Here is a 21,473-nt window from a genome sequence, read left to right on the forward strand (position 1 = left end):
TAGCGACACCCGATGCCTTTCGTCTCTCCGGCCTTCCATCCACCCCCTTCTCCACCTTTGCAAAGTTGTAGCAGCCGCGAATGGCCGCCAGCGCTCGAAGGCGAATTGCGAGACCTTCGATGCGAAACGCGCAGGGGCGAGCAGACCAAAAAAAAAAAAAAAAAAAAAAAAAAAAAAAAAAAGGTCGCGTCCAGTTTTTGCGCTTGCTGGGGAAGGAGACTCACGCGAGTGCGGGGGCTTCGAGAGGCGTGGGAGCGCGCATCGATCGGAGATGGCGGAAAAGGTTTCTTGCAAACAGGGACGAGTTTTTGGCCTCAGCTGGACGAGAATCCACAGAGAGAACACGGAAAACGAGGGAGGAATGCTTTGAGGCGAGAGGCCCGGCTCTATTCTAGGGTGTCACACACAAACACACACACGTACGTACACTTATGCGGAGAGAATGCAGGATGGGATGCGACTTTTCACAGTATATCTTGTTCACGCAGTCGCTCGCCCCTTCGGTGGGCGAGGTACGTCTTTCCGCTCTCGTACACACCCAAGTACAGACCGCTCCCAACGAAGGTCCACACAGCGCGGAGGGCGCCACCGCGCCACAGGCCCTTGACTCCGTTTTCTGCAACAATCTCCCTCGCAATCTGGATGCTGTTCTTCCTGGAAGCCTGCGTCGTGCCGGCGGTAGCGCCCATCGCGTCGACGAGGCCGGCCGTCGACTCCCTCGGGGTGACGTCTGCGGCGGCTAGCATGATGCGGGTCTTGACGACGTCAACGGGGGTGGTGAGTACGGCCGCGACGCTACCTGCAGCACCAGCGCTTGCAGCCGTGATTACGCCGCCTTCGAGCACAGTGTTGGTCCTTGTGCCGTTGCTATCGCGGTAGGCGAAGAGGGCCGACTTGAGGCGCTCGAACATGGGGAACTGTAGCGCGGTGAAGGGCAGGTTCCGGCCTGCAAGCGCGGTATATCCACGCCAAAGAGCGAGCGGATTGCCGCGAAACTTGCGCAGTGTCTGTGCCGTGGCACCAGCGGGCGAGGAAGCATCGACCATCTGGGCGTTCTGCTTGATGACCTCGGCGGGGGTGAGGATTGCGCACGAGACCAGCTCGGCGAGCGCGGAGGCCGTCGCGTGGATAATCGGTTGGGCGATTAGATGCGTTTCACGTCCAGGAAGCGTTGGGTTATGCGTGGAGAGGACGTGCTTGACGCCTTCATATGTGGTGAAGAAGGCACCGGCTGAAGAGAAATAGAGACGAGCCTCAGCACATTGTGTAACAAACGGCGGGGAGGCATTTCACGTACATGAAGGAAGAGTGGCTAGAATTACGCTGCCGACGCCCTGGTACAGGCCGCGGAACAAAGCGGCCTTGTTGACGGTGTTCGCAGCACCATTTGTGTAGCGAGCCTTGTAGTTAGGTGATTGCAGTCTCGTCTTCAGCGTGTCTAGCGGATAAACCAGGAGGTCGACGGTGAATGCAGCAAAAGCGCCAGCCTAGACACGTCCGCAATGTCGCGCGTAAGTATTTCTTTCCGTATGCATGCCTGAAGGACGAGGAAGATGAAGATGCTTGTTAGAGCGGGCATAAGGAGGGCGCAGCTCACAATCCATATGTCGGCATTGGAGTTGCCGGACATCTGCGAGACTTCGCAGCTTGTCTTTCTGAGGGATCGTGAAGATGGGACGCGCAAAGGCTCGGTATGAGAATGTGTCGTCAAAAAGCAAATGCGTGGAGTCGGAGTCGAACCCGACTATGAGCACAGCGAGCAGATGGTGATGTCAGAGGGCGGAAAATGTCAGCAAAAAAAGGTCAAGCGATTATCAGATTGATAAGAGTGTGCGGTTGGTTCCGACGTCGGCGTGGTGAGCACAGTTTCTCCATGCGTCCCGTGATGGTGGTGCCATATGGCACATGAAAGTCTGGTGTGTTAGAAGCGAGAGCATATACCGTTTCGACTCGAAGGGGTTGATGTGCGGCAAGGTCTGTTCAGATAAACTGCTAATATGCATGAGATATAGGGGTATGACGGCAATAGTGCCATCTGCTTGAGAGCAACTGACGAAAGGAGAGATACAGCATGGTACATTCATTCTAGAGGGTTCGTTAGCAGGGCTACCATGAACGTCAGATGGTCTGGAAGACTGGCTGTGCAGGCTCCCTGCTCCAAAAATCTTGCGATAACCGTCTTCTGTCGCAACTCATGCAGGAATGGTGGTGCTGAAGAAGCCCAACATCGTTGATAGCCGAAGATTGTGTGAGCAGCAGCTGAGATCCAGAGCAAAGTAGATGATTCTGTAACAAAAAAATTGATGCGATTTTCTAACTTACTGCCAACGGCATGTCGACAAATCGACAAAGTTCACTTGGATTAGCGGAGAGCAGACCAAAACAGAAGCAGCTGGCCGACCGGCGTAGCGGGGGTGGAGATCCTCCTTTGTCACGTGATCAGGGCAGTTCTCCACTTTCCTGCTGCCACGAGAGCAGAATGGGAACGATTCAGGGCTGGCTACTTCGTCATCGGCAGGGATTACGCATCAGGGATTCGATGGCACAGTCGGGCTCCCGTCAGAACCTAACAAGAAACGGCGCCGTCATCAGGTACCCGGCTTTCTTGGTCGCGGCCCGAAGAGCTCCAGCACCACGCATCTGAAGGAGGAGCACGTTTGGACCCGGACAAGTCAATGAAGCTAGCGGATGGGCACGGCCATACAGATCAGTGACGGCGTGGCATGTTTTGTGGAGGGGACCACAGGGAAAAAGCAAAGGCGGTTGCTGTGTACGAGCAAGCGAGCATTACGTCGAGGAAAAGGTGGGTCTGCAGAGTCGATTTAGCAACACACGAAGCGACGCAGGTCAGAAACGTTTCGACAAGCGCAAGATGGGCGCGAAAGACCAGTAGGGCCAGGTCTTCTTTTCCTACTCTGCTTGTCGATGTGTGTGTGGTGGATTCAAGCCTTGGAACGAGTGTCAGACCGGCGGCGTAGCAAAAGCACTCGGTGTGGGCTTGACAAGGCAAACCATGATACCGCTGCCGCGTCGAGCAGGTCGATGGGGACTGGGGGGCTGAGAGGGTTGCCATAGCCGACGCTGTTCATTCGTTGCTTTGACTCTGATTTTGCTGCTCGTCTTGCGTCTACTTGACGGCGAGCAAGTCACGCAGACTCGAGGCCACAGCCCCGACGCATCACCGCAGCACAAGGCACAAACACACGGCGGGCGCCGCCAGCACAGGGCGCTCCCCCCGGGCTCTGGGCTGCGGTGCCCCCGGCCTATGACGCCATTCCCGCCTGCGACACTGGGCCTGCGCTGCCCGACCTTCCCAGTCCTGCTGGCCCCAACCAGCTTTGCCCCGCTACCTTAAACAGAATGACTGACTGACTGACGCCGGACGGTCGGACTGATTGACTTGACCACCAGCAAACTCGCCAAAGTTCCTCTCAACCCTCAGCAAACCTCCAGACAGATCGTCTCCATCCCACCATCGGCATCGAAGTACACGCTCAGCTCGTCTTTGCTCAGCCCCACAAAGCTCGCGGCCGCAGCTCTGTGCTTGAATCTTGGAGGCCACTCCTGCGCATAATACTCTCAAGCATCGCCGAACTCTCACCGGACCGGCAGGAAGCGGGCTCCAGCAGCACCGCTAAATACCGTAACACCACCGTCATCCTTGCCAGCCTCTCTTGGCTGCCTGTCGACCACATACATATTCATACCCAACTCCTCTGTCGCCCGCGGATAGAACCAAGAGGCTCTGACCAACCTGCTTCCCCTTGCCCTTGGTTTCTGATCGGCTCGTTTGCATACCCAGCATTTTCTACCGTCAATACTCGTTTGCGCACCACCTGCGAAATCCTACCCGTGCCTTGACAAGCACACCTCGCCACTCGGTCGAGATCTTCCCGGTGAGTCACCCAGCAGCCTGAAGCGGTTTTTGCGCAGCCTTTTCGCTTCTTGCTTGTCTATGTCTGATTTCTTGATCGCACTGAGGCGCACATGTGCTGACTCTTGGTCCAGTGAAGACAAGTCACCCAGAGCGCGTGCGAGCGAAGGCGAAGGCCTAGTTTAGCGTCGAGTGCTGGCTGGCCGCTGGCCGTTTAGAGACCATGTCTGAGTACGATTACGAGAGCCGCCGTGGCTCTGATCGTACCCGCTACCGTGAGCCCGAGTACGTGTCCGAGACGACCTTTGTCCACCGTGGTAGTGGCCGTCCCTCTCAAGACTTGGTCTATCGCGAGGACAGCATCGAGGACATCCCGCGCGACTTTCCACCCACCGCAGAGTACCGTCGTACGCGCATCCGTGACGAATATCCTCCACGCCGTTCGCGGGGCTCACGCTATGATGATGACGACGACTACTACTCCGACTACGGCGCCTCGGGCGGTGCTGGTTACGCGCGAAGCAGACGCGGCCCCCCCCGACGTCGCAGCGAGTACTACGACGATGATTATTACTCAGACGACTACGGCCGCCCGCGCCACGAGCGTCGCAAGTCAACAATCGAGAAGACATTAGAAGACCTTGGCATCGGTGGTGCGGTGGGTGCTCTGCTCGGCAGGTCGCGCAGCAAGTCTCGTGGTCGCCACGAACGCGATTCCGACTACGGCGACTACGACAGTCGTCGTGGCCCGCGCTCCAAGAGTCGTGAAACGCGAAAGAAGTGGCAACAGGCTGCCAAGGCTGCCGTTTTGACCGGCGTCATCGAGGCTGTGCGCAGCCGAAACGAGCCCGGCGGTTGGACCGGAGCCAAAGGTCAGCGGATCGCCACGGCAGCGCTCGGTGCTGCTGGAGTCGACGGGCTACTCGATAAGGACCCAAACAAGCATGCAAAGCGGCATATCATTGAGTCTGTCGTCGGTGGTCTGGCTGCCAATCGTCTCGCCAATGGTCCTCGCAGCCGTTCAGGCTCGCGCGGCCGATCACGCTCTCGCTCTCGAAGCGTCGGTGGTGGTCTGCGCGAGCGCTCGCGCTCGCTCTTCCGTAGCCTCAGTCGCGGGCGGGGTCGTTCTCGTTCTGCGTCGTACGACTCATATGGCAGTCCGGAGCGCAGACCTAGGTCCAAGAGCCGTGGCCTCAAGGAGCTGGTGGCTGCTGGTGGCATTGCAGCGGCAGGAAAAGCAATTTACGACCGGGTGCGGTCCAAGTCGCGTGGACGTGCACGCTCTGCGTCCGTCTCATCTCAAGAATCGTACGTTCCAGCCCGCCGTCAACGATACGGAGCTGACCGTGGTCCCTTCCCCCCAGATTCCCGCGATCCGTCTCGCGGTCCCCCTCCGCTTCCCATGGAAGGCAAAGGCGCCGCAACTAGGGGCGGCGAACTAGAAAAGATTCGCGGTCACAACAGCAGCAGCGAGTCCATTTCGACGACAGATATGGAGAAGAAGCGAAAGAAGATGAGAGGTAAGGAGCTTCTCACTGCCGGCCTCGCGACCGTTGCCACCATTCACGCCGCTCACGGCGTGTACTCGTCCATGGTTGCTTCAGAAAAGCGACATAAACTTGTTATGGAGGGCGAAATGTCACCCGAGGAGGCGCGCAAACGCAAGTCCAAGAACATGCTGCAGGATGCGGCCGCTATCGGCATCGCCGCACTCGGTATCAAATCCGCTTTCTCAGAGTGGAAGGAGATGAACGAGCACAGGCATGAAGTCAAGGAGCTTGAAGAAAAGCGCAGAAAGCGCCAGAAGATGCGCGAGAAGCGCGATCGCGAGGCCAGGCGCGCAGCCTTTGCGAACTCTGCTTACGACTATCCAGGACCATATGGCCCCAGTCCCATAAGCTATGCCGACGGTAACCCGTATGCTGGGGCTAGCAATCTACCGCCTCCCCCAATGGGTGCAGCGCCGTATCGATGATGAGACGACCGATCCCCTTTTTCACTTAAAGTTTTTCCTTATATTGTCGTTCCCCACCCTGTCTTTTGATCACTTTCTCATATACCTAGCAAGGCGGTACGAAACGTGCATGAAACTGGAATGGAGCTGTACGAAGAGCATGGCCTGGAAGAACTCCATATCGATATTACACGGCGACATTTGATTCTGTCGCCTTACACGGATACAAATCAGGACGAGAGTTTTTGAACGGTTGGGAACGGAAAGTGACACCTCATGATCATGAGGCATTGTTTATGGCTCATGGCTCATTCGCGAGAAGGCAACGTGATAAGGAGTCTTTTTTTGGTCTTGATTCGGAAATGGATGACTTGGAATTTTGTTAGAATAACATGACGATGACATCTACCTTAACGACCCTGATGAAATTACAAATTCATAATCCACAATAACTACGCAAGTTTCTTCTGCTCACGTTCGCAAGTCCTCATACGCAGATGAAGTTACATGCACTCGTCCCAAAATGACTCGACTTCAGTTTACTGAATAATTTCCTCGCCTACTTCGGGACACATATTTGCTTGCCTTCTTGACGCGACAAGCGGTGAAACAAAGACATGGTGCATGGCCAGGGCCATACTGTCCAAATTAAGCAGTTTCCAAGCACAGAAATGAACATGCTTTCAGTGAATTTTCCCGAACGACAGCCTTTCTGCTCACTCAGCCGCTACGACGTCCCATTATAACAATGGCGCCGCGTTAGGCGTGTGTGTGTGTGTGTGGCCTGGTCGGCCCTTGACGATGGAGTTGGGACAGCATTTAGACCTCTCAAACGATTGGCAAGGTTCATGGTCCATAGGCTTAGCAGCGTAGCAGAAGAAAGGCAGAGGTGAGTTTAAATAAGGCGGTGGAACATTGCGCTGGACTCGCCATCAGTCATTAGGACCATGCCGACGTTCGTACTTAGATCCAATCCTACCGTGCCGTTCATAAGCGTCCGCGTTCAAAACGAGCGCGACGACTTGAATATCTTCTGGCGAGCAGCAGGCAGGCTTGGCACCCTTAGGAGCACCTCGGAGTGCAGAGGAGCCTTCGTCGTCGTCGTTGTCGTTGGGGAAAACGGTCGCGGGATTCTGGACAAGATGCGGGCGAGAAGCAAGCTGCTCGTTTGTGCAATGGAAACTGGCAACGGCCGAGGCCGGCTGTCCTCATCGCACTGGCTGTTCGGCCTGCTGTGCGTTTTGGCCGTCGTTGCGCTGCCTCGAGTCTTTGACGGCGGATTGGTGCCCGCGTGGAAAGTACGGGATCACGATCGACACAATCGCGTCGCCCCTGTCGACGTTTGCCGCCTTTACACTCATGGTCTCCGTCACCGAGGGCCTGGGCCAGCTCAAGTGGCTCCGTTACCAAATCGCGAGACCGCTCGCCGAATTTTGACATCACCGTAGGGGCCCTTAGGCAGACCTTCGTGAAGGTGGACTGGGACTGGATCTCCATGCCTGATGTCCTGCTGATCCTCGTCCTCGCATTCCTAGTTTCCGTCAGCGCCAGCACGCGAGGATCTTGCTTCAAGTCCTGGAAAGAAGACAACATTGCCATGTTGCTCCACGGCAATGCACAGCAAGCCGGACGACGATTTCTCCGCGCTACCTAAGCATCGAGGCTACGAAGCGTGCTGCGAAGGGCATTCTCCAACAGCATCCATGTTTGTGGCAAAAGTGTTTTGCAACTGTGCAGCCCAAAAGCTTCGGGATTCCACTTCTTCTCGTGCTTTCGTCGTCGTCTGCACGAATTTTCTTGGTCGTCTTGACGATCGAACTAGCGCGCATCTCTGTTCACCGTGAAGCTATTCCACCTTGGTTGCATGGCGCTGGGCAACTTTTAGCAAGCGACAGTTTGCAAAATCAAGAAGGCAGAAGAATCTTGACGATAGCATCTGAAAACACAGCTGTATTATTTTTGGCGTAGCTACTGAGCCGGCTGAAATTAGGTATTGACAAGTTCCATCGCATCCTTTTTCGCATGTACCCCAACAGCTTTTTGTCAACCGAGTGAGGCGAGGTGGAAATCAAGTTACTCAAACAGCCGAGCCAAAAAAAAATCTTTTAAACGGGTGAAGAATTCGGAATTTTTACTTTTCGTGTTTAGAATTTTTAAACCTGCAGTTGCTATGCTGCTCGTGGGCAAGAGAAAAATTTTATGCCTTGCTAGGAAATAATATACGTCAATAAGTAGAAAAAAGCCGCGAAAGCTCGACGAAAATATGTTCCTGTAGTGCAGTGGTTAACACGCCGTTCTTAGTAAGCACTTCTTGTCTGCTGGTGATGGTCCCTGGACTAACCGTGTCGAAGTACTTGTAGGCCGTAAGGTAACTTGTATGGCCATAAGGCATGCGGAAGTCGTGGGTTCGAGTAAGTCTCCTTGAACGAAATTCTTGAGATCTCAATCTAAATTCTGTTCGTAGCTCCCACCAGGAACATCATTTTTTTTTCTTTTGGGATTCTTGACATGTATGTGTTTTTGTTTCTCTCTGACTTGGGCTGAAATAATGCCAACGGCTTTACGGATTTTAGCCCAGTCACTTCATTCATTGCAGTATCGGGAGCGATTGGATTTCTTTTGATTCGGGGTTTTCAGCTTCGATAGTAGTTGTCATATGAGACCATGAATTTGCTTAAATTACCTATGACATAGCATTCATTATGCCTTTCCAGGTGCTCTTTTACTTTCTATTTCTTTTCGACGTCAAAAAGCCTACCTTCGCCATATGAATTAGTGATATCCCCGTGATCAAAGTAATCGATGAACGCGAGATTTTACTGTAGTCTACTCGAAGTCATCGACTTTACTGTCAAACTTCTCCCCGACACAACTATCACTCTTTTGTCGTGTACTTGGAGTCAAGGCTGACTCGGCCAGCCACTTCATAGGAGCACAAATAGACCCTTGGACGTCTGACGACGCAATATTTCACGCTAGGCGGTGTTTCCAGGACGGATTAAACATATTTGTGTGTAATATGCTTCCAGAAGTTTTTAATACAATATACTGCACTTGCGCCTGTTTGCCCATCGTTGCTATCTAAATATCTCGTGATTTCGAGTACCATCCACTGCTCGCGACCCGAATCTAATGTATCAAAAGCATGTCAACGATCCAGTCGCCCAGCCGGCTCATCAGTGAAGAGCTCAGCAGATAATTTTGACATTTGAGGAACAGTCATCAGCTCTTGCAATCGGAGAGCTGCAGTTCCTATTCCCCGTCATTATATTGTCCTGTCAATCAAGACTTCTCATTCTCGCATTTGACAGTTCCTGGCAAAAACACCTTTCCAGGCTATAATCATCGGTAGAATTCGCTTCTCTTGACATTGACCCCGTATTCTCCGACGGCCATGCCCAGGTCCTCCATGGTCAGGACCGTTCGGCCTTGTCCGCTGCCACCCTGACCACCTCCGCCGTAACCGGGCCTCTGCACGCCTAGATTCTTGTTCTTTTCGCCCTCTTTGCCAGTGCCTCCTGTGCCGCTTGGCCCGGCCCCCGGAACAGCTGGGAACCCAGCCGCGCCAGTGGCGCCCATCGGATTTGTCGACGACGTGTTTGAGGAGCGGATACGTGCATATTGGTAGGCGTCCGCGGCGATATCAGCAATGAATTTCTGAGTTGCAAGCGAAAGAAGACGGGTCAGTTGTATCGGGGTTTGGGGTGGAGGCGGAAGCCCCGCGAGCGTAAGGTAGTAATTCGTCACTGCGTCGGGGATCTAGCAAGTAGACGCGTCAGTATTCTGTGAATAGAAAACTCTGGTCGCTTATGAATATGTGCATGCGCGCGCATGCGCGCGTACGCTCACTCGTGAAGGGAGGCTCGTACAATTGGCGCATAGTCGTCCATCTTTGCCAGAAATTCGCGTAAGCTGGCATCTTTCTTGGCCGGTATGCGAGGCTCTGTTGACGCAGGTATTTCGTTCTGCGCTGTTGGTATCGCTTCATTCGCATTCGAATCTATTTGCATAGGGTCCGGATGGAGGGGCTCTTGCGAGATGTCTGCCTCTATTGAGGCATCGAGCTCTTCGTCTCGAGTTTCGGCGGTGGAATTCTCCGTCGGGTTGTTGGATTCATCCATGATGGCTATCAATATCGCAAGATGCGTGAATCCAGCGCGATTAGATTAGTGAGAGAGTGGAGGGAAAGGGGATATCAAGGATGAACGTGCAGTTGCCGGCGCGGTGAATCTGGGGTAGACTCCATAGAGCACTATCGGATGACGGGGAAGTTGAAAGTGACATAGATTAGATTAGATTAGATCTCTTGGCATAATGTTGCCAAATCATAGGAAAGTTGCTCACATCTTGAGTGTAATTCTTTCATTGAACTCAATCTTATCACTTTGAATCTTCTCGTAAGACTCACAACTTGGCCATTGCATAGTAATTTTCCGTATGAAATCTGGATGACAACTATGGTTTGACAATAGCAGAACTACATTGGAATTTTCTTGCTGCTTTCAGCGGCTGTAATAAGTTGAAGACTCCCCGAAAGCGTTTGATACACGTAAAATTCGTGCCCAAATTATTTACCAATGGCAGTTGTTGGTATGAATTTGTTGTTAATATCTTTTCTATCACTATTGACCATGTCGCTCAATCTATATGTTGTGTAAATTCAAAAGAAAAACGCCACTTGTATTCTCGGAGCCTAGCTCACAATATCGTCATATCATGTTGAAAGTCTGCTCTATTTGGGTATAAGAAGTCCGGCATGATTATCGATAGCATGTATCATTAATAATAATTTATCATGAAACTATTGTTTTGGCGGAGATAACGAATTGAAGTGCATTCCTTTCCGCCTATTGGACTGCATCTTCAAGTACGCCCGCTCATCCACCATCTCGAATCTCCTCCGTAAGTAAATAAAGATGATTACACAGGCATTGCCGCTTGCAACTTGCTTCATTATTTAGCTGGTCTTCAAATATCATTGTCGTGGTGAGACATACCGAAACAATCCGGAAATGCTTCAAAGTAGAGTCGCAGGGCAGCTGCAAAATCACAGGACTTGTGCAGAGCAAACCAGATTCCGATGCGTATTCCTGTGATGCTTTTATTAAGCTTGCTAATTTTCATAATTTATGTTCATTCCACGTACTTGACTTTTCTCTCCTCAAGGCAGTATAAATTTTTCCAACATAAACGTAGGGTAGAATTCATCACTTGCTCATTCTTCTTTCATTTTTCGTGAATATAGGTTATAAATGCCTTCGAAATCGACACACAGCTTCGGAAAATGTGATTGAGTCGGTAAAATTTCATGTTCTGACCAGAAAGTTCATATATACCCAGCAATTCTCTCGTCAACCAGTAGTTCTCTATACTTGAAATAGATTGGAACTTAGTATTGTACGTAAATGTGTAAGTTTAGCATCGACATTAGAATCGGATTGCTAAGATAGTCAATTTCATCTGCATGATTAAGCTTCCGTTGTAGATTTTCTCGTTTGAAGGCACTGGAGCTAGAAGTCAATCTACAGGTACCGATTAGGTAAGTGTTCTCAGTCTCCATCCGTGTGCAAATTTTATTTTTTTTTTTTTTTCCGTAGAAGTAGAAAAACTCCTGTTTCGAAGTCTTAAAATATTCTAGCCGTAAGGTAAAAGTGGAGGATTTGTTTAGAAATCTCCCTTTGAAGAGAGATTTCGGAGCAGGATCGCTCGCGTTTGAGTGATTCAAGTGACCCGATCACGCAATCTGCTTTACAGTTCAGTGAAAAGATTTCTCTCCCAGCTATCTTTGCACCAATTCTGTTAGCGTGATCTAATGTCTGGTCAATATCCGGCTATCTGTTGAAAGTCATGCGCGATTGCCCAATATCTGTCTCGGTTGTTCGCACATGCACCGGACTAACCTTTTGCAATGTGTTTCGTACAAACCCAAATTCTGTCTAGTTGAAGTGGTAAGGTGGTTGAAGAGACATGATTTTTAGTTATATGGAGCTCAAAAGCTTTTTACCTATCAAAATTGTATCATACATTCAAACAATATGGAAAGTCACCTCGTCCAGGGGGATTAGAATCCAAGTCGAGCCTTTACACCTCTCTTTCACGATGCTTTCCGCGAGCCGTATGTTTTCTTCTGGAAACCCTTCATCTCTTAGACTTTGATAGTATGCAGCCATGAGTTTGTCGCCGATATCTGATATGTTCCACTCATGGCCTGGTGAGGGGCTCTTTCTGATCGCCCAGACGAGGCTCAATGGCGGATCACCAACCTCTAAACCCGGCTGTACGTGTGGGCTAATCTGTTGCCCTTCTTTCATAAGAACAACGGCAGTTGCACCACCTTTGCTATGGACTTGCGCCCGCATTCGACTGAACGCTCTGCTCTCTTCATCATCTCCATAACCGGGAGGCTCGGTCTCAAACAGTGTAAAAGGAACTGTTCTGTTACCCATTTTCTTGGCATCCGCGAGCGTAATTGCAAGCGTCATGGTGTGAAGAACCTCGCTCATGTCCTGACGCCTATTCTCCCTCCGAACATATATGTATTGCAAATACGGCACTGCAAATGAACTGTCCTTGACAGGCAAGACGGAAAATTGAGCTGCACCTATAGCATCACCTTTGCTATCACGGATGCCTACGACGTGATAAGGCGCAAGCCCGACTCTTTGGCCGGCAAATTGGGCAGTCAATCGTGAAATGATGAGATCGGTACGCTCCCGTTCGGCTTGTTTTGGAAACTCCTTGATGTACAACGCGTCATATCTGCTTGCGAAGTCTCTCGCACTGACAAGCTCTATGAGTCCGATGTTGGGAATAGCCCTCTCTGAAAGGCGATCAGCACCAATCCGCGAGAGTGCCTGCACATCGATGCCTTGAATGTAATCACTCAAGGCTGGAGAGAGCTTGGTTCCTAGTATACCTGCCATCATTGCGGCACGCAGGGGGCTATCCTCGCTGACACAGGTTCTGAGCTGTCAGGCTGATCAACGAGTGATCAGCTGGAACGGTCGATCAATCTCAACTGGATAGGAAGGGGTTTGGGCGCTAAGGACAGGCTTTCACCTCGATATTCCAGGGTGCATTTTGTCGACGTAAACAAAAAATATCACAGATAAGTTTTATCAAGAAAATGGGCAAGGGCAAGGGCAAAGGGTGTCGTGTGCAGCTTTCAACGCGGATTTCGCTTGCACATACGCAAAGCGGTTGGTGTTGCAGGAGCACTGCTTAGCTCTCGAAAATCAGAGGAGCTAGGTTACATCCCGCTGCAAACGGCGCGCCCGGCAACCCCAGCCTATCGCTAAGTTAGCGAAGCTTTTTCCTTATGCTGCCGCCCAGACCACTTCTTATCTTGCTATCCTTGTTAAACTGGCTAGTGTCCCGCTCAGACAAACTGTTGCGAGTGATTCTGCTGCCAATTGCTCTTCCTCAGTTGTCCAGCAAAGTCACCGCGATGGGCGATGAGACGAGTCTGCCTGGCACTGTCCGCCTGTTCGACGTTGGGGAAGACGGTCAATTGTTAGACGCAGAAATCACGCTCGTGCCGCAGCCAACGAACAGTCCGGACGATCCACTGCGGTGGTCGAAGGCGCGCAGGTATTGGCATGCGGTATTGTGCTGCTTCATCGCAGGCTTGACAGCTGCTACATCCAATGACGCTGGTTCCGCTGCCGATCAACAGAATGAAGAGCTTGGAATCACGTACAATCAGATCAACATTGCCGCTGGTGTCCTCTTCATCGCGATTGGCTACATGACGTTGCTTCTTGCACCAACGGTCACACTGTACGGTCGCAGATTGAATTACCTCATCTCCATCCTCATGGGCCTTGGTGGCAGCATCTGGTTCGCTCGGATCCAAACCAGCGGTGATTCGATTGGAAGTCAGTTCTTCGTAGGAGCTTCTGAGTCCTGTGCAGAGGCTGCGGTGCAAACCTCACTCTCTGACATCTTCTTTCAGCACCAGCGCGGCACAGTGCTTGGCTTTTACGTTTTAGCGACTAATCTGGGAACATATCTTGGGTATGTCAGATCTCGTTCCGAATACTTTGCACTGTATCTTCATGGCTCAATTAGCCGACGTCCTTTTATGAGACGTGATATATTATTCCAAACTGGTATTATATGTTCGTGTCACGTGAACTGTTCTTCTAACGTCAGTCGTCATACAGTCCTTTGATCGGAGGCTACATAGCCGATAGTGACCTTGGATGGCGCTGGGTAGGTTGGTTTGCCGTTATAATCTCTGGCGCAACCTTTGTCATCTTCTACTTCGGCTTTGAAGAAACTACTTTCGACCGTCGTCACATTCTCAATGGCGCGCCAGTGGAGTCCTCAACTGCAACTGAAGAGGACGGTGATCCCGAAAAGAAGGTGATGACGCATGAACATCGCCCTTCAATCATACATGCTGGAGAGTTGGAATCGTTAAAAGCTAGCAAGCCGTACTGGAAAAGGATCGCCCTGATTACGCCAGCACCGAATCTAAAAGGATGGGGCTTCAAACAATATGGGCAACGCTTGTTTCACATGCTCCGTGTATTCACATTCCCCGCTGTCCTTTTTGCGGGCTTGCAATGGGGTGCTCAGGATGCGTGGTTGACATTTTATCTCACCCTCGAAGAAGACAATTGGTACGGCCCCCCCTGGAATTACACCGACGCTCAGGACGCTATCATGAACGTGCCTTGTATAATTGGCTCATTTATTGGCTGTATCTGGGGTGGTTACTGCTCTGATCTCTTTGTTCGGTGGATGGCGAAGCGAAATGGTGGGATAGCTGAGGCAGAACATCGATTGTGGTTCATGTTTCCTGCAGCCATCATCAGCCCAATTGGATTGATTTTGTTCGGTGTTGGTACAAACAATGGATGGTCATGGCCAGTGCCATATGTGGGTCTTGGGTTTATTGGCTTTGGATGGGGCTGTGCTGGTGATCTGTCTATGGCCTATCTTATGGACTGCTATCCTGACATGGTGTAAGTTTGATTTTAAAGCGTTGAAAAGTTTAATCTGTTAACGCAAAAATAACAGGCTTGAAGGTATGGTCGGTGTTGCGGTAATTAACAACACCATTGCTATGATTTTCACCTTCGGAACGGGTCCATGGTTTGCAGTACAGTCTGTTACTGGTGTCATGTGTATCATTGGTGCTCTAAGCTTCATTTTCATCATGACTTCAGTGCCCATGATGATTTGGGGCAAGACGTTTCGGCGACAAACACTTGCTAGGTACAAAGAATTTCTCACGACTCGAGATGCATTGCTGTGAAACATTGAATATAAGGCAGAAGCTAAGCATATTTCATTCGGCTTAACTTGAATGTTTCTCAAGTGACAATTTGATACGCTACATAATATCATTTATAACCAGGACTGCTTGATGAATCTTAGCAACACAAGACCAATGGAGTTGCAAAACATATTGAGCAATGGAAAACTGGCAAGCTCAACCTGGAATAAGTTTTACACGTGCTACAACCAGCGCGAAGCAAGATTAGACCTTTCTGCGTTGGTTTTTATTTTGGTGTCGCACTGGCCGCTGGGAAAGGTTGTTTGCTAGCCTTGGCCCCAACGCTTATGCCATACGGGCTGTTCGGCGGACGCATGTAGCTGTTAACAGGTAGATCTCCCAATGGCAAGCGATGGCCATCTGCGCGGGGACTACAGTTCGGAATATCTGCAGCATGTAATGCATGGCGCTGAGTACGCGGTGTCATAAATAGTGGATTAGTGCCCGTGACGTCTGCTTTGTTGCCTCGTCAGTGAAGTCAAAATTTCCGCCAACTAGACCTACAGTCTCCGTATCTGTGGCAAGAATAACGGGTTTGCGATGGATGACGCTGAATGGAGTGAAGTGCACGAATGGAACTGCGCTGTGGAGGCCCATCCAGGCTGTCATTGGCCGGTCGTCGGTAAGAATTGCCAAAGCTAGGGTTGTAGTGTTTGGAGAGGCGATTAACGCCCGCAAAGCTTTGGATAACTTGTTCTGCTTCATCCGAAGCAGCGTTCATGGTTTGCGCAGCCATCTTTTCACTCTTTAGCAGATCATACTTTCTTGTAGTTTCCTTAAGAGCTTTAGCCTTCTGCTTGAACGCATTTTGGAGCTCTAAATTCTTATTCTCCATGTCAGCAATACGACTTTGATATTCTAGAAAAAGTTAGTAAATCAAATATGAATGGTCTAGTAAGTGGACCTCTAAGCGCTTCTTGCAGCTTATGGATATGGCCGTTTGCGTTGCTAACTGTTTCGTCCAACTGTGTCTTGAGTCCTGTGACCTTCTCCGTGAGTCTTCGAGCTAGAAACTCCTGGTATGTTCTACATGACATCGTATTAGTGTATTCTGGAGTAAATGCAACATCCAACCTTACACTTCGTGAACGGCCTGATAGTTGTAGAAGTTTAGAGCGCGACCTGCACACTCCATGATCAGGGTCGGCGTAAAGCCACTCAGAACCGAGGTTTTGTAATCCTCTGATGGATCTAGCTGGGTTATGACAGCATCATCTTTGTTTATCAGCTGTGTTTTGCATGCTGGACAGACACGCACGCCTCCAACAGCGTTCGCCAGACCCGAGTTGGAGGCGCATTGGACGCAGAAAATGTGACTAGTCTAAGGGGTCAACAGGAATTCCAACGTGCTAACTCGTCACCAGGGCTTCGAACCTGCATGTGGTAACCACAGCCTGATGCTGAAGCTCAACACGACATTTTGTGATGTTGCATCTAAATGTGAACTCCATTGTGATGAGCTGCACTGGAAAATAGTATGTAGGACCTCGTAAGAATCTATGGCACGTTGGGAGTTCGGATGTGATCAAGGAGTAGCCGTAAGCTGCTCCCTCTTGTTGCTTGGCTGCGATATACGTAAGGAAGGTGCCAGACGGGATTGCACATACGGAGGAAGGATCATTGCGTGGGCAGCGAGTCCGCGTACTTGAAAGCGATGGAGAATCAAATTCCACATTGGCCGAGACTTCGACTTTATCGGCTCGATTCGCGACGAAAGCCGCACTTCGAGGCTAGCATTACGAAGCTAGCCTTGAGTTTTGTCAGACGGAGAGGCAGGCGAAGAACCTCCAAAGAGAAAGTCAAACCCCATCTCTCTCCAAAGTAAGTCGTAGAAAACTGTCTAACGAATTCAGCGTTACCAGGAGATAGCGCGCTGGCCGAAGCGAAGAGCATATACATAAATGTTTGCGTACACTTCAACGAATTACCCGGTCACCATTTACAACAAGGGAGTATTCGAAGCCGTCGCTAGGAGTAGTTCGCAACACACCACTTGAAGATATTTGTTAGAAGATGGCTCACAAATGTTGGATTTAGCATTCATGGACATTCTCGATCTCATCTAGCAGCGAAACTTTCCACCAGTATCTAGATTAAACTGTGCTGAATGTGCATGGTTGAGGTGCTGTTGGCGGCCTCGGGCGAAAGACGTTTCTGGGGTTGACGACTGGACCCTGGACCATTCGAGCTCGCATCCCGTCATTTTGACGAATCTGAGCTACCCAAAACACATTTGCTGTTTCTACACGCTCTTGAGGCAGTCTCAAAGGCGAAGCCAAGGCTTTCTGATTGCTAAAATAGCGCGAACATGGGCATTCGCCATTGATGAGAAATAGTTCCCTTCTCCAATTCCCCACTTGCTCCGTTACGACCTCAATGTCGAACCCTGGGTCATCCGTCCCTTCGCGCGACCATACACCTGGTCCTGGCAACGGCCGTTTTCAGAGCTCCCGTGCAACTGCTGAGGATGTGCTAAAATCGCAAACGGAGGGCCTAGTGTCGCTATCAGACTACCGGAAAAGGCGGCGTGAAGCTGTTGAACTCAATGAATCCGGCAGGAACAGTGCAGTGCCTTCGGGCGCAAACTCTCCAAGAGATGGGTAAGTTCTTATCATCTTAGAAAAAACCTGACTGCAGCTGAACGTCAAAGAATAGAGTATCAACGACCGATCCGCTAAAGAAAAAGTTGAAAAAGATTGGAAAGGCAAAGCTGTCATTTGACGCAGAAGATGACGAAGAGGATGGCACAAGCGCGGTTTCTAGCCCACGATCATTGCCGCGCACACCGGATCTTCGCGAAGACCCTGTGGGAGGGGACCTCAGTGTTGCAAAGAAAAAACTAGGGGCTCGAGTGGGTATAGGTTTTACGCCCAAAGCAAGGACAAAAGCGACGTTACAGCAAGAGGCTGAAAAGGCAGAGCAGCTACGCAAAGAGTTCATCGCGACACGGGAGGCTGTGAGAAAGACAGAGATTATGGTTCCATTCGTATTCTACGACGGTGCGATAACACCAGGTGGAAAGGTTAAGGTCAAGAAGGGTGACCATGTCTGGTTATTCCTCGACAAGGCGCGCAAGATGGGCGCTGAGTTGGGAGTTGGTGGTGATAAGGCGAGTAGTAACTGGGCTAGAGTCAGTGTGGATGATCTCATGATGGTCAAAGACGACATCATACTGCCACATGTAAGTCTATTGTGCCTGCTTTCTTGTACTGTGCTTTTCTGATCCCAGAGCAGCACTACGAGTTTTACTACTTTGCCGCAAACAAGACAGAAGGCTACAGTGGCCCTTTATTCAACATCTCAGCGGATCGCACTGCCGGGACACCACCAGATGGGGACGATGAGGAAGAAGAGATCAATCCTGCGACATATGATCCATTAGCCAAACAGAGGACAAAAGGAATATCCAAATCTGTTGTCCCTGATGAACAACTTGAAGGGTTTTATGATGATCCGACCTCGACAAAATTAGTTGATAGGAGATGGTATGAGAAGCACAAACATATTTACCCCGCAAGTATCTGGCAGGAGTTTGATCCAACGAAGGATTACAGGACTGCAAAGAGAACTGATAGACAGGGCAACACTTTTTTCCTCTCGTAAACTTTATTCATCTCAATACAAAGACCAAACAATATCACAGCCATTTCGCGTTTATTCAAGGCCGTGGTAGTGAATTTCACGTAAGGCTGAGGATAACAGCACAACATTAGAATAGAAAATTCTAGTCTCAGATCCGAGGCTTCCAAAAATTTGACACTGGAGTCAAGTGAAATTAAGTATTGGAGATTAAGAACGCTGATTTTTGTGAACCAACAGGATTCAGTATTAGTATTCCCGAAGAGAACCTAGTCGTCCTCCTCATTAAAAAACATAGTAACCGTTTTTACAATACCAGGGCCCTCATAGTCTTTTGCTTTCGAGGCAATGGAAGTATTTTCAACCATTCCGCCGTTTGATTCCCGAGAACTTTCAAGATCTCGCCCAGGGAAGTAACCCTGCGCTTGATCCTTTGCATCGTAATTGACTCCGCGAGAATGAGTGCTACTGGGAGCCATCTCCGTTCTTGAACCGTATTCTTCGACTCGGACACCTCCTCGGACGACACTTGTGATCAGCGCGGCCATTGTAAGCTCAATGTTCAACTTGACAATATACGCCACCGGGGCGAACTGGACGTAGCTAAGGCAGTGCCGGATTGATTAATGTTTTGTTCCTCAGTAGAGAGATTCAAACGTAGCGAGACTTACTCAAAGGGGTTTTTTAAGCTCAGAAGTCCTAAAAGCAGGAGATCCATAGCCACTGATAGGACCACGATGGCAGCGTTAAAATTGAATACGCGCCAGTATTTTGTAAGTCCTTTTAGGATGAGTTGTGACCGAACAGTGTGGAGAAAGTAAAGGTTCAAGCTCAAGTCCACAACAAGGAAAATGCTCTTCTCAATTCGCTCCCAAATATGATTAAGATGTATGAACATTTCATTGACGTTCATTTGTGCTGGGATCCATATGCAAAATACTGAGATGTTGACCGTCCCAATGACAACCAGTAGAGTCCATTGCATGACGCGAGTCTTGCGCTTGTTTACCAACATCAGGCCGACGCGATTAGCAATTATCTGCAGGAGAAGTTGAGTTTGCAGAGTCCACAGGAAAACTGTCCATTGTTAGCTATTTGAAGCCAAAACGGCCATAGAACGGATGTATATCGCACCAGCGCCGATGTAGTAAGCCAGACTTCAAAATATTTGTTAGCAGAATGGAAAACACAAGTAAAAGTCTCTCACCTGGGTTTGATGTTACCACGAATGAATAGGTAGGTAGTGAGGGCGAAGACCATATTCACAACAGCTTCCATCCACATCATCCAAAGGTAGCCATTGCGAACGCTCGCAGTTCGCTTGATTATACCAAAGCTTTGACGTGCGACCTTTGTAACCGTGAAAAAGAAAAGACCTATGAAGGTACCGAAGAAGATAGAGGCGATTTCCAAACTAGGAGTCTGTCCTAGAGTCGGAACCTGTTGGTCTGAAGCAGTTGATCGTGGATCTGAATTCGAAGCTGGCATCTTGTAGATGCCCAAAGTTTCTTCTACTTTAGAAATAACGTCTGAAATTCAAAAGACAGCGTAATGCTTCGAATAAGGGCTCCAAAGGAAAGGATATCAAATTAACAAGATGCTATGATTGCCTACTGTCCATTATATCGAAGTTGGCAATACACAAGACAAATGGTCTGAGTCGAGGATAATTAGCATATTGTTGGCGTTCGAGAAGAGCACCTCGAAAGGAGTCTGCCAAACGCCTCGCACTGCTAGCATTGAAGATATTCATTCTTGAGAGCACATATGGAGTCTGTGCCTTCGTAAAGAAAGTGCATCGTCTGAGAATTTGCAGATCTCGGCTTGAGGCGTAGTAAGGACGAGGACACTATCAGAGTCATGCTCGGCCGCGATCCGAAACATTTGCGGCACCTGCCGCCCCAATCATCGAGTTCATCACCGCATTTTGACTTTCAATAATGCGCCTGCACATTCGTATTCGCTCATCTTTGTTTCTTTAGTATAAGGTCCAGGCCATTCAGGAACCTGTGTGATGTTCGCACTTGCACGGATCATATCCATTGTTTCTAGTCCCGAAGATTCTCGCATCGAGCATCCGCACGAGTCAAACATTGATCTATTGGACAGCCAAATAGTTAGTATCGACCTAAAATTTTCTGAAGCAAGCCATGAAGTCTCACCGCCAGGTACAATTGCCAACTGTGAATGCATTGTTAGTACGCCAAGCGATCTGGACTGCTTGGTGGCGAACTTAAGTTGTGTGAACAACCATCTTTGTTGGACGATGCAGTCCAGCTGGAGTGCGAAGCCTCTAGTCAAAGCTACTGCTAGAGCTGCGCAGGTGGCCGTGTTTTACGTCGATACAAGATTAAGGATACGTGAAGGACATATGAGTAATCAAGAAGACAATATTTACTTTCCATTTTGCTGACTTGAAAGAAAGGTTTCCGTTGATGGTCCCAGAACTCGAAAAATGAGTTACTCAAGTAGATTGATGCGAATGGTCATCGAACAGCGATGCATCATGAGCAGGAGGGCACAAAATGCAAGCCAGAGCAAGTAATGTTGGTCCCAGGATCATGGGACACAGACCAAAACGGGACAAACCATAGCTACTTTATCTTTGCGTCAACCTTCCTACAGCAAATAATCTTGTCCTTCTATTCTTTAATATTAACTATACACAATAATTATTCCTTCTAAGACTTCTTACACGCAAAAATTACTATCACGCTGTTGCCGCACCAACTGCTTGGCGAAGTGAACATACACAGCGTAAATTGACAAAAGACACTAGA

General features: G+C 49.7%; 8 protein-coding genes across 9 annotated transcripts; 4 read left to right on the top strand and 4 right to left on the bottom strand.

The window, feature by feature from the left end:
* Positions 1-351: 351 nt before the first annotated feature.
* On the bottom strand, positions 352-2,368 carry PV09_02395 (uncharacterized protein). Its single transcript, XM_016355427.1, has 4 exons — positions 2,141-2,368; positions 1,598-2,085; positions 1,298-1,487; positions 352-1,231 (listed from the first exon to the last, which is right to left on the bottom strand). Exons 2-4 carry the CDS (start codon positions 1,628-1,630, stop codon positions 465-467), a joined length of 990 nt encoding a protein of 329 aa, XP_016216563.1. The 5' UTR covers positions 1,631-2,085; positions 2,141-2,368; the 3' UTR covers positions 352-464.
* Positions 2,369-3,308: 940 nt separating this feature from the next.
* PV09_02396 lies at positions 3,309-6,300 on the top strand. Of its 2 annotated transcripts, XM_016355429.1 has the most exons (3): positions 3,309-3,896; positions 4,009-5,394; positions 5,749-6,300. In XM_016355429.1, exons 2-3 carry the CDS (start codon positions 4,098-4,100, stop codon positions 5,847-5,849), a joined length of 1,398 nt encoding a protein of 465 aa, XP_016216565.1. In that variant the 5' UTR covers positions 3,309-3,896; positions 4,009-4,097; the 3' UTR covers positions 5,850-6,300. The 2 variants fall into 2 exon arrangements, with proteins under 2 accessions (XP_016216565.1, XP_016216564.1); XM_016355428.1 differs by having other exon boundaries at positions 4,009-6,300.
* Positions 6,301-6,775: 475 nt separating this feature from the next.
* Positions 6,776-7,482, top strand: PV09_02397 (uncharacterized protein; the record flags this gene model as incomplete). Its single annotated transcript, XM_016355430.1, has 2 exons — positions 6,776-7,062; positions 7,206-7,482. The coding sequence occupies 2 exons, from the start codon at positions 6,776-6,778 to the stop codon at positions 7,480-7,482; spliced, it is 564 nt and encodes a 187-aa protein (XP_016216566.1).
* A 1,338-nt stretch (positions 7,483-8,820) lies between these two features.
* On the bottom strand, positions 8,821-10,059 carry PV09_02398 (uncharacterized protein). Its single transcript, XM_016355431.1, has 2 exons — positions 9,698-10,059; positions 8,821-9,587 (listed from the first exon to the last, which is right to left on the bottom strand). Exons 1-2 carry the CDS (start codon positions 9,947-9,949, stop codon positions 9,171-9,173), a joined length of 669 nt encoding a protein of 222 aa, XP_016216567.1. The 5' UTR covers positions 9,950-10,059; the 3' UTR covers positions 8,821-9,170.
* A 1,756-nt stretch (positions 10,060-11,815) lies between these two features.
* On the bottom strand, positions 11,816-12,934 carry PV09_02399 (uncharacterized protein). The gene has a single exon (XM_016355432.1). The coding sequence runs from the start codon at positions 12,752-12,754 to the stop codon at positions 11,855-11,857; it is 900 nt and encodes a 299-aa protein (XP_016216568.1). The 5' UTR covers positions 12,755-12,934; the 3' UTR covers positions 11,816-11,854.
* Positions 12,935-13,174: 240 nt separating this feature from the next.
* PV09_02400 (uncharacterized protein) lies at positions 13,175-15,544 on the top strand. Its single transcript, XM_016355433.1, has 3 exons — positions 13,175-13,844; positions 13,994-14,800; positions 14,856-15,544. The coding sequence occupies exons 1-3, from the start codon at positions 13,276-13,278 to the stop codon at positions 15,091-15,093; spliced, it is 1,614 nt and encodes a 537-aa protein (XP_016216569.1). The 5' UTR covers positions 13,175-13,275; the 3' UTR covers positions 15,094-15,544.
* Positions 15,341-16,565, bottom strand: PV09_02401 (uncharacterized protein; the record flags this gene model as incomplete). The annotated part of the gene is made up of 5 exons (XM_016355434.1): positions 15,341-15,567; positions 15,619-15,972; positions 16,019-16,140; positions 16,194-16,430; positions 16,489-16,565. 5 exons carry the CDS (start codon positions 16,563-16,565, stop codon positions 15,341-15,343), a joined length of 1,017 nt encoding a protein of 338 aa, XP_016216570.1.
* Positions 16,566-17,324: 759 nt separating this feature from the next.
* Positions 17,325-18,931, top strand: PV09_02402 (uncharacterized protein). Its single transcript, XM_016355435.1, has 3 exons — positions 17,325-17,714; positions 17,770-18,295; positions 18,349-18,931. Exons 1-3 carry the CDS (start codon positions 17,440-17,442, stop codon positions 18,715-18,717), a joined length of 1,170 nt encoding a protein of 389 aa, XP_016216571.1. The 5' UTR covers positions 17,325-17,439; the 3' UTR covers positions 18,718-18,931.
* Positions 18,932-21,473: the final 2,542 nt, after the last annotated feature.

This window comes from Verruconis gallopava (assembly GCF_000836295.1).
Source record: "Verruconis gallopava strain CBS 43764 unplaced genomic scaffold supercont1.6, whole genome shotgun sequence".
Taxonomy (NCBI): domain Eukaryota; kingdom Fungi; phylum Ascomycota; class Dothideomycetes; order Venturiales; family Sympoventuriaceae; genus Verruconis; species Verruconis gallopava.